This window comes from Dendrobates tinctorius, unplaced genomic scaffold (genome assembly GCF_039654945.1).
Source record: "Dendrobates tinctorius isolate UK_male_01 unplaced genomic scaffold, ASM3965494v1 ptg000126l, whole genome shotgun sequence".
NCBI classification, from domain to species: domain Eukaryota; kingdom Metazoa; phylum Chordata; class Amphibia; order Anura; family Dendrobatidae; genus Dendrobates; species Dendrobates tinctorius.
Genome location: NW_027361794.1, coordinates 787,753 through 799,795, shown reverse-complemented (window position 1 = coordinate 799,795; position 12,043 = coordinate 787,753). Strand labels below are relative to the sequence as shown.

Genomic DNA, 12,043 nt, shown 5'->3' with positions numbered 1-12,043 from the left:
AAAAGCAGATGTGGGGTTAAATGTTAGTTTTCTATAATTTTCAGCATCTGTAAGCTGGCGAAATGCCTCCCTTTCGTATAGTGTAGTTGGCCAAATCACTACATTTCCCCCTTTATCCGCATTTTTTATGACCACATCCTTTATTTTTCGTAATTCAGACGTTGCGTTCCTTTGCCCTTTCATCAAATTATCATTATAAAGATGTCGTGGAATTTTTTTGAACTCCTCAGTTACCAGTTTGATGAAAAGCTAAATCTCTTGGAACAAGCTAAGAGATGGAAAATTTTTTGATTTACCAATGGCAAACTTACCGACAGTTGAAGAAGACTCTAAAGTTGTATCCTCATTGCATAGTTCTTCCAAAGTAGTTATTGCTTCACGTTCTTGAGTGCTCCATTCCGGAGCACATTACATTACAGTTCTTTTATCTGAAGGACTTTCAGAAAAAAACTTCCATGCAGGGGAAAAATGCACCCGTGGCCTGTTATCTAGCTGAGTGGGGGGCTCTGTGGAACAGTTGACGAGTTCGCCCTCTGGTCAAACCTCTCTTACCTGTTTTCTTGCTACGGATCCATGCCTCTCTGCATTGCTGTGCTCACTAGGCGTGCCAGGTTGGTTAAGTGGCCTCATCATTGACCATGTCGTCTTCCAATTCCTCAATGTGATCCTCCTTCTGAGTTGCGATTTGAGGCTGACCTAATGACAACTGTGCATCATGATTATCTTCTACCTCTTCAGACATTAATTCACCTTCCCCAACGTGGAAGGACAATCACTGCATTCCAGCTCCTCATTACTGTGAATGGCAAGCCAGTCCAGCATGTTCATTGGCTGCAAATAAAGCACCAAACATTCTGGACGGGGCACTCGAATATACCAAGGCGAATACCGAATTACTTGCCTAGTAGCGAATAGCACAAATATTTGTGCGAGTGACGAATAGTGATGAATGTATTCGCTCATCACTAATCCTGAACAGTAAAGTTCGGTGTCTGTAGTGAACACCGCAGTTCTGCCATGCTGGGAAGGCAGCCTTAGTGACCAGCAGTAACCTCGATAACGTCACCGTTAGTCACTGACGATACGCTCGCAGCAGCTCATCAGTGGTTCTCAGCATGGATGGTTGCATTTTGGCACTGTCCAGGTTGAAAATTGTTTATCCCCCAGATATCGATTATGGAGTGGGACAGATCGATGGACAGAGAGAAGAGGGCCAAGTATTGAATCCTGGGATCTCAATAGTGAGAGGAAGAGGAGAAGTGGAGCCAGTGAACGATACACTGAAGGAGCCGTCAGAAAGATAGGAAGAGAACCAGGAGAGAGCAGTGTCCTTTATTCCTGTTGATTGAAGCATGGAGGAGGTGGTGGTCAACAGTGTTGAAAGCTTCAGCGAGGTCGAGGAGACTGAACTGAGAGTGTTCACCGTTACGAATGACACAGACTCATTATTAAAGGAGTGTGTCTCTTTCTTTAAATTAAAGGACTTTATTCTGTGTGTTTCTATACAATATGACTATGGGGTTAGTAGTATTATCATGGGCGATTTCAACATCCCCATTGACACTTCCACCCCGGCTGTCTCCAAACTTCTATCGCTCACGGCTTTCCTCGGCCTCACTCAATGGTCCTCTGCGGCCACTCTCAAAGATGGTCACACTCTGGACCTTATCTTCACCCGTCTCTGTTCCCTTGCTAATCTCTCTAACTCACCCCTCCCCCTTTCTGACCACAACCTACTCACATTCTCTTCCCTCTCCTACTGCGCAACTCCCACTCTATAAACTCGCTAACCCTCGCAGGAACCTCAAACACCTCAATTTACAATGACTCTCTGAGTCCCTTCTCCCTCTTACAGACATAGCTTCCCTTCATGACACAGATGCTGCTGCCACTTTTTATAACACCACAATAACAGCAACACTTGATTCGGCCGCCCCCCTCACGCAAAGCAAAACTCGTACTATCAACAGGCAGCCCTGGCTGACCAGCCTGACAAAAGAACTCAGACGGGCGTCCAGGGTTGCTGAGCAGAGATGGAAGAGATCCCGTTCTATCGAGCTCTTCAACGCATACAAGCAGTCCCTTGCCAGCTTCAAGTCCACGCTCTCTGCCGCAAAACAAACTTTCTTCGCATCTCTCATATCCTCCCTGTCTCACAACCCTAAACAGCTCTTCAACACTTTCAATTCTCTACTCCCTCCCAGAGCACCTCCTCCCTCTCCTCTCATTTCTGCTGAAGACTTTGCCTCCTTCTTTAAGCAGAAGATCGATACGATCAGAGAAAGCTTTGGCCCGCAGCCCCCAATGCCCCTCTTAGCCGCTCAGCCCTGTTCTTCCAAAACCAGCTTCTCCACCATGACAGAAGATCAGCTCTCCATCCTTCTGTCAAGATCACACCTCACCACTTGTGCGCTTGACCCGCTCCTGTCTCACCTCATCCCTAACTTGGCCACAGGCTTCATTCCAACTTTAACACACCTCTTCAATATTTCACTTACAAATGGTGTCTTTCCCTGATCATTCAAACATACCTTAATCAAATCCACCCTCAAAAAGCCCTCCCTCGACCCATCCTCTGTGTCTAACTATCGCCCGATATCTCTTCTCCCTTACACCTCAAAACTACTGGAACAGCATGTATATCATGAACTGTCCTCCCACTTCTCTTCCTGTTCCCTTTTTGACCGGTTACTATCTGGCTTACGACCGCATCACTCAACTGAAACTGCCCTAACTAATGTCACTAATGACCTACTAACTGCCAAGAGCAAGCAACACTACTCTGTCCTCCTCCTGGACCTGTCTTCTGCCTTCGGCACTGTGAACTATTGCCTCCTGCTACAGATTCTCTCATCTCTTGTCATCACAGACTTGGCCCTATCCTGGATCTCATCATATCTAACAGATCAAACTTTTAGTGTCTCCCATTCACACACAGCCTCCTCACCTCGCCCCATGTCTGTCGGTGTTCCTCAAGGCTCAGTCCTAGGACCCCTACTCTTCTCCATCTACACCTTCGGCCTGGGACAGCTCATAGAATCCCACGGTTTGCAGTATCACCTCTACGCCAATGACACGCAGATCTACCGATCTGGACCTGACCTCACCTCCTTACTGACCAAAATCCCACAATGTCTGTCTGCTATCTCAGCCTTCTTTTCTGCTCCCTTTGTCAAACTGAACATGGACAAAACAGAATTCATAATCTTTCCCCCATATCACTATACCCCTCCACCAGACTTATCCATCAATGTCAATGGCTGCTCGCTTACCCCAGTCCCGCATGCTCGGTGCCATGGGGTGATCCTCGACTCTGCCCTCTCTTTCAAACCACATATCCAAGCCCTTGCCTCCTCCTGCCACCTCAAACTCAAAAATATTTCCCAGATCTGTACATTCCTCAACCATGAAACCACATGGTTGTCTACTGCAACCTCCTACTCTCTGGCCTCCCCTTTAGCACTCTGGCACCACTCCAGTCCATCCTACACTCTGCTGCCCGACTAATCCACCTGTCTCCCTGCTATTCCCCAGCCGCCCCCCTATGCCAGGCCCTCTATTGGCTTCCTATTCCCCAGAGGCTCCAGTTCAAAACCCTAACCATGACATACAAAGCCATCCACAAACTGTCTCCTCCATACATCTGTGACATGGTCTCCCGGTACCTACCCGCATGCAACCTTCGATCCTCCCAAGATCTACTTCTCTACTCCCCCCTTATCTCTTCTTCCCACAACCGCATACAAGACTTCTCCCGTGCTTCCCCCATACTCTGGAATTTTCTGCCGCAACACATCAGACTCTCACCAACAACAGAAACCTTCAAGAAGAACCTAAAGACCCACCTGTTCTGACAAGCCTACAGCCTGCAATGATCCTCAGTCTACTGAACCACCGCATGACCCGCTCTACCCTCTCCTAGTGTATCCTCACCCATCCCTGCAGACTGTGAGCCCTCACGGGCAGGGTCCTCTCTCCTTCTGTACTTGTGGGTCCCTTGTCTTACACATGTCTATTGTACTTGTCTATATTTTCCCTCTTTTCACATGTAAAGCGCCATGGAATAAATGGCACTATATAAATGCATTATAATAATAATAGGGGCATCTTGTAAATGCCTCTCCATTACTAACCTCTGAGCTTGATATCACCTGACAATACAAAGGTGACATCAACCCGCTGAAGTATTACCTCACTTGCCACTGCATCAGGGCAAGTGGATGGAGGGAGGCTAAGTGCCAGAATTGGCACATCTTATAGATGTGCCTTTTCTTGGTCGGCTGAGAGCTAATGTTTCAGCCTGGGGGGCAATATACAAGGCCCCTGCCTAGCCATTGCTGGTTATTATAGGGGGACCCTACATTATTTTTGGGGGCGGAGGTCCTACATTTTAATAGCCAGTAAAGGCTAAGTATACAGCTGTGAGCTGATGTTAATAGCCTGGAAAGCTCCATGGATAGTAAGCTGCACACATACTGTACTAATTGTATGTGTCACTGACATCTGTATATCTATCCTATGTATATATACTGTGTGTAATCCATTTATTCTATCCTGTCGGCTCCTGCTGTGATTGTACTGTACGCGGCAGATGAATTTCTGGCTTTTTATCTATGTTTTTAATCTGTGTATATATATATATATATATATATATATATATATATATATATATATATATATATATATAGAAATATAAGAGAATTGGGATCCAGCAAAAAGATGAAAGTTCACCAGAATTATAAAATCTTCTTTATTTATCCATCAAATCATATAAAAAATATGTGAGGAACTCCAAACAATTGGTTACATTCCAGCAAGCGGCAGATGAATTTCTGGCTTTTTATCTATGTTTTTAATCTGTGTGTATATATACACTCACTGGCCACTTTATTAGGTACACCATGCTAGTAAGGGGTTGGACCCCCTTTTGCCTTCAGAACTGCCTCAATTCTTCGTGGCAGAGATTCAACAAGGTGCTGGAAGCATTCCTCAGAGATTTTGGACCATATTGACATGATGGCATCACACAGTTGGCGCAGATTTGTCGGCTGCACATCCCTGATGCGAATCTCCCGTTCCACCACATCCCAAAGATGCTCTATTAGATTGAGATCTGGTGACTGAGGAGGCTATTTGAGTACAGTAAACTCATTGTCATGTTCAAGAAACCAATCTGAGATGATTCGAGCTTTATGACATGGCGCATTATCCTGCTGAAAGTAGCCATCAGATGTTGGGTACATTGTGGTCATAAAGGGATGGACATGGTCAGCAACAATACTCAGGTAGGCTGTGGCGTTGCAACGATGCTCAATTGGTACCAAGGGGCCCAAAGAGTGCCCAGAAAAAATTCCCCACACCATGACACCACCACCACCAGCCTGAACCGTTGATACAAGGCAGGATGGATCCATGCTTTCATGTTGTTTACGCCAAATTCTGACCCTACCATCCGAATGTCGCAGCAGAAATCGAGACTCATCAGACCAGGCAACGTTTTTCCAATCTTCTACTGTCCAATTTCGATGAGCTTGTGCAAATTGTAGCCTCAGTTTCCTGTTCTTAGCTGAGAGGAGTGGTACCCAGTGTGGTCTTCTGCTGCTGTAGCCCATCTGCCTCAAAGTTCGACGCACTGTGCGTTCAGAGATGCTCTTCTGCCTACCTTGGTTGTAACGTGTGGCAATTTGAGTCACTGTTGCCTTTCTATCAGCTCGAACCAGTCTGCCCATTCGCCTCTGACCTCTGGCATCAACATGGCATTTCCGGCCACAGAACTGCCGCTCACTGGATTTTTTTTCTTTTTCGGACCATTCTCTGTAAACCCTAGAGATGGTTGTGCGTGAAAATCCCAGTAGATCAGCAGTTTCTGAAATTCTCAGACCAGCCCTTCTGGCACCAACAATCATGCCACGTTCAAAGGCACTCAAATCACCTTTCTTCCCCATACTGATGCTCGGTTTGAACTGCAGGAGATTGTCTTGACCATGTCTACATGCCTAAATGCACTGAGTTGCCGCCATGTGATTGGCTGATTTGAAATTAAGTCTTAACACACAGTTGGACAGGTGTACCTAATAAAGTGGCCAGTGAGTGTATATATATATATATACATTGGGGGCCATTTATATGGATACACCTAAATAAAATGGGAATGGTTGGTGACCCAGATCGGCATGTTGAATTTGCAGAATGTGCAAAACAAAAAATGGAACAGGACCCTCAGTTTACACAGAGCATTATGTTCAGTGATAAGGCAAACTTTTTTGGGTGGACCGTTTATATGGATACAGCTAAATAAAATGGGACAGTTTTCTTGCGCAAGGTATCTTGCATTGAAATCTGCTGCAATGACCCAGATACTGCATTCACCAGACATCAACGCAATTTCTATCCGCTCCTCACGTGTTAGCCTCTGTGAGATGTCAATGGCCGTAAACAAAGAGAAACTTGTAAATAACTGTTTTGCCAAGTATTCAAGGGGATCGGATACGGCTTTAAAGAAGGTGATTAATTTTATTACAATTCAATGATTACAGTAAATAGGAAATAGTGTGATATAGCGTACGCTTTTGCATAATGTACATTACAAAGGTTAAGTACTTACATTATACACTACACACGAAAAACTTCACCATGAAAAAGCATCATCTATCCATAACGTCAACCGTGAGAAGCCAAACGGTGAAGAAAGAATTCCTGGGATATGTACACTATAGATCCACATGGGCGTCCCCTTCCGATCTATAGTTTACAGGCTTCTGCTAGCTGAAATCTTCACTGGTTTATATCTTAGGGCCCCGTCACACATAGCGATGCACCAGCGATCCCGACAACGATATGACCTTGTCGGGATCGCTGGTGTGTCGCTACATGATCGCTGGTGAGCTGCCAAACAGGCAGATCTCAGCAACGATCAGGACAGCGACGACACGGGTAACAAGCGCGCACGTCGCTTAGTTACCCACTGTGTACCTTAGATACCAGTGTGCTGGTGCAGGGAGCTGGTAACCAAGGTAAACAGCGGGTTTCTGATGCGCGCCCTTAGTTACCCGCGGTTTACATTGGAAACCAGCATCCAGCTCGCTGATCGCTGGTCTCCCGCCTGCCATACGCAGCTATGGGTGCTGGCCAGCAGGAGACCGACGATCAAAAAAATGTCCAGGGCATTCGAGCACGATTTGCGATACCCGGTGGGGGGGCCGGTCGCTGATACGTGTCACACACAGCGATGTCACTGGTGAGATCGCTGTTGCGTCACAAAACTTTCTGTGTGTGACGGGGCTTTACTCTTGAAAAAATGTTTGCGTAACCCAGTGTTCATAAGCTGTAACAAATTCTATTTGTCCAGTATAGTATCTTTCTTCTGAGTGGCCAGCTCTTCAGATGTCAATCTACCCCAAATTCATCATTACATAAAATGTTCCTAAAAGCTTCCTGGCATGGAATAGTCTACCTTAATACAAAGACTTACACACTTAATACCTTATAAAGACTGGTCTGTTACTGTCAAATATTTCTTAATGAAGTCTTAAAAGGATCTTCAAAGACAGGTTGTCTTAAAGGAGTCCTTAAAGACAGGCTACCAATATGGGTTCCCGATGGTCATTTGACATTTTAGCACTGCAATAACTCATGAAAAAAGAGTTACGTTAAAGCCAAGCGCACCATTGTTTTCCTTGTGAAATTCTCAATAAGTTTGATGTGTCACATGACCCTCTTCCTATTGGAAAAAATAAAGTTGGATCCAAAATGGCCGACTTCAAAATGGCCGCAATGGTCACCTCCCATCTTGAAAATTTTCCCCCTCCCATATACTAATGTGCCACAAACAGGAAGTTGATATCACCAGTCATTCCCATTTAATTTAGGTGCATAAATAAATCGATGTGTAAATGACAGAGAGAATTGCTCTATGTAAAAGCTCATGTTAAAATTGCATTGCAATCTGATGTAAATTGGATGCTAGGTGTGAAAAATCGGATTGTACTCGCATAAAAACGCACTCGTCGGTTTTTTTCGGTCCTGATATTGTAACTTTTTTCACACATCTGGGTATGAGCTCTTCTTATTAGCAAAAGTGTTGAAGTCCAACAACGGAGCATTTTAAAACACCTCCTGTATTAAATCCAATTGATTAATCTTTTTTTGCTAAAAATTACACACATTACATTAAGATTAAAAGGTGGGAAACCCAAGTGAAGATACCACCCCCCACATACCTGCTACTAGGAGGTTGCACATATCAAAAAGAAGGCTGATTGCCGAAACGTGCGTAGGGGAAGATATCACCATCCACAGAAGGTTAAAGTTTGTCTTGCACTTAGGTATTTTCTATGTGACTGGCGGTTTTATTGGCACAACTTTGCTTTGTAGTTAATACTTGTCACTACCATTAGCTATTGAAAAGCGATTAGTGGGGAGTTTTTGATACGTGCAACCTCCTAGTAACAGGTATGTGGGGGGTGGTATCTTCACTTGGGTTTCCCACCTTTTAATCTTAATGTAATGTGTGTAATTTTTATCAAATAAAGATTATCTATTTTGCTTAATTGGGTTCATATGTGTTTTTTTCAGATACACGTATGAGCTCTTCTGTCGCCTTCTGGAGATAAAGCAGCTTCAGCCGCAGCTCTTTACCTCTCCTACAGGCAAAATGGGGGAAACAAAACACTTTTATTAATCAGTTATTTTTTATTACAGTTTTTATGAAGGGAAATTAGAGTAAAATGTCCCCAATCACTTTTCCCTTCCCCCAATCCAGAATTCTGGGGTGGGATTATCTCTCCAGAGACCCCTGTACAGGAATATTCGGGCCCCAGCCCCATTATACAGGAGAATAGCGCGATCTCCAGAGTTCTAACACCGGACACAGAGATCAGACAAGGTCTCATATTCAGGCAGTTTCTATTTTACTCCAACCCTCTTTATATGACCAAGATCAGAGTCTCATTATACCGAGTAGAGAATCTCCAGGGACAAAGACCCCGTCTGGTCCTAACACGCGGGGGCCCGGAGTATCCAGCCACGGGGCCCGGATTCTCTCATTGTGGCCCCAGTGTTTCTTGTAGAATAAATCCCTTTCTCATACAGTCCTGTAGTAATGACTTTGTTCTCACGTTTTGTAGGAGGATTCGTCTGTCTCCATCTTATGTTATCAGTGTATGTGCGAGAGACGAGAGACCGACAACCGCAGTTTTACCGTGTGTGTCCGGGGTCAGTTCTACAGGGGGATAGAGCCGCGGGGTCTGTGACCGAAGCTGGGGGTATACAGCATACACAAAGGGATCAACGCACAGGGGTCTGTACACACACTGCGCTGCACACACAGGGGTCCAAACACAGGTGTGCACTCCTACACCCTGTACACACACGGCTCCGCTCCGTACACCTTGTACACACACGGCTCCGCTCCGTACACCTCGTACACACACGGCTCTGCTCCGTACACCTCGTACACACACGGCTCTGCTACATCCCCCCTGTAAACCCCTCCTGACCTCACACATAAACTTCTCCTCATCCAGCACCATGACAACCAGCACAGCAGAGTCCTGCATACACTGAGGCCTCTGATCATGTGACCCCCTGACTCCTCCCCTCCTGTGACCTCATCACAGGTCCTGTGCGCACAGAGCGGCCATATATGTGGAGTGCGGCTCTGCGGGTGGAGGCTCCACACCAGGACTGTAGCAGGTAAAGACCCCAATATCCACAGGTGTTCCTTCTAATTGGGGGAAACTATCCCCTCTAATAATCCTCGGACAGTTCTGACAAACATGGGAAAGTGCCCATTTATGGAGGGGACAGAAAGTCTGTTTATTCTCTTTAGCTCCATAGTATCAGCTCTAATCCAATGGCGAGAGAGCGATTTACCCCGAAGAGTCACAGATTGTGGGGTTGGTACAGAAATGTTATATTTAGGGTTTTTTTTAAAGAAACGTGTTAGTCTAATAGTACGGTGCCTTTCTTGGTTCGCACACACAGTATAATGTTCCTAGAAATCCTCCATCCCCAATTTTTGTTGTTTTTGGTGTTTTCCATATGGAAGCCTACAAGAAAATGCTAAACACATCATATCCATAGGAAACAATCTCTGTACATGGAGACATTGGCTTCAGATATCTCCTGTCTTGTTCTTACAAAAAATATTTTCTAAAAGCCTCAAACTTCTGTGTGTGACTCAGACCTGAGATCTAACGTGATAGAAGATTACAGTGCGGGGAAGACGGGAAACCTTCATATAGACGGCCGGTGGGGATGGAGTCAGTGACGGACTCTGGCCAAATATGTTTCTAGAGCCGTAGTAGAAGATGAAGATGTCGTCCTCACCATGAAGTGGTTATTTCTCCTGTCCCGTGTAATGAATATCTCCTGCAGTATTGCTAATGCCGATTCCAGTGTCGGGAAATGAGACGAGAATTAGCGTTATGGAAGATGAGTCTATGAGGAACGTATTCAGCTGCCGACTCCGAGGGAGAAACTGCTTGTTGTCTGTGGCCTAAATATATAGGTTTTATTAGTAGATGTAAAGAAGGAAACTAAATACTGTAAAATAATAAATCTCCTCATATGTTTCCCTTATTATCTCCAGTAATTGTATTATTACACAGGATTTTTATGATGTTACATCGGCTCATCTTCTCATTCAGGTCTCTACAATATCGGATCCTCTCAGTGAAGATCTTCTACAGAAGAGAATTTTCCTGATTTACTCATCAAGGATGGATCTGGACAGAGACAAGATGGCGGAGAGGATATTACACCTCACCCTAGAGATCCTCTTCCGGCTTACTGGAGAGGTGAGAGATTCTGATGACGTCACATTACATCATTCTTATCTGTGGGAATAACAGATGGACAGAACTGGAGAGGTGAGGACTCTGGAAATGTCTGTAGTGAGATTTATTAATGTGTCTCTCCATAACCAGGATTACACAGTAGTGAAGAAGACCTCTAGTGAGCGCTGTCAGGACCCTGTGTCTGAGGGATGGAGAAGACCCCTGAGCCCAATCACAAGGCCTCCACCTCACCCCCTGATACATGAGGACATCAATGACCAGAAGATCCTAGACCTCACCTACAAGATGATTGAGCTGCTGACTGGAGAGGTGACACTGCTGGGAATGCTGGGACATTATACAGTAACGCTGTGAAGAGATCGGGGGGATGACTGTATCATTGTATGTGTCAGGTTCCTATAAGGTGTCAGGATGTTGCTGTCTATTTCTCCATGGAGGAGTGGGAGTATTTAGAAGGACACAAAGATCTGTACAAGGATGTCATGATGGAGGTTCCCCAGCCCCTCACATCACCAGGTAATAGACAGGTCTAAATACACACGGCCTATAATTATCTGTATGTAAAGAATGAATTCAGTCCCTCTGTGTTTCCTCCAGATCTATCCAGTAAGAGGACAACACCAGAGAGATGTCTCCATCCTCTTCTTCCACAGGACTGTAAACAAGAAGATCCCAATGTTCCTCAGGATCATCAGGTAGATGGAGAGAAGGTGTCATGAGATCTCCCCTATGAGGTGTAGACGGCTGTGAAGGTCTTGTGCTCAGTCTTGTTTTATCCACCAGTATTATATGTTTTATACTTGTGTAATGAGAGCGGTGGAGATGGCAGGATTAGAGCTGATCATAGATGGGACTTCTCCATCTGTCTGTGACTTTTACAATATTTGTTTCAGGGTGAAGATCTGACCCATATTAATACTACAGAGACATATGTGAGGGGTGATGAGTGGTGTAAAGAGGAGATTCCTACATATGACTACCCAGGTGAGTAGTAACCACAAAATATAGAGAGGTCAGAGAATCTTCTCACCTGTCATCTGTGGCGGCTTTATTGATGGTGTAGTCCGATGTTAGCACCATGTTGAGTTACCAGCATGTCAGCTCACTCACCCGTGCTGCAGTTGGTTCCTCTCTTCCTCATGCTCCCAGCAGCACTTCCAGCCAGGTCTCTGGCCATGCTTTAAGGGCACGCGCGCGCTCCCGCCCTCTTAAATGTCCAGCGTGTGCTCTTGCTATTTCCTCCC

At 45.2% G+C, this 12,043-nt stretch overlaps 2 protein-coding genes across 3 annotated transcripts in view; both read left to right on the top strand.

The window, feature by feature from the left end:
• The window catches only part of LOC141047030 (uncharacterized), a 406,067-nt gene that overhangs the window by 104,190 nt on the left and 289,834 nt on the right, over nt 1–12,043 (top strand). The gene's annotated exons all lie outside the window — the stretch shown is intronic.
• The window catches only part of LOC141047031 (uncharacterized), a 53,819-nt gene that overhangs the window by 17,362 nt on the left and 24,414 nt on the right, over nt 1–12,043 (top strand). The window contains exons 1-6 of one of the 2 annotated variants that reach the window (XM_073541951.1): nt 9,762–9,896; nt 10,650–10,799; nt 10,929–11,108; nt 11,192–11,315; nt 11,397–11,494; nt 11,693–11,783. In XM_073541951.1, the coding sequence (XP_073398052.1) occupies nt 9,777–9,896; nt 10,650–10,799; nt 10,929–11,108; nt 11,192–11,315; nt 11,397–11,494; nt 11,693–11,783 (763 nt within the window). In that variant the 5' untranslated portion in view covers nt 9,762–9,776. Of the gene's footprint in view, nt 1–9,761; nt 9,897–10,649; nt 10,800–10,928; nt 11,109–11,191; nt 11,316–11,396; nt 11,495–11,692; nt 11,784–12,043 lie in introns of those variants that run through there. The other variant, XM_073541953.1, reaches the window with a different exon arrangement.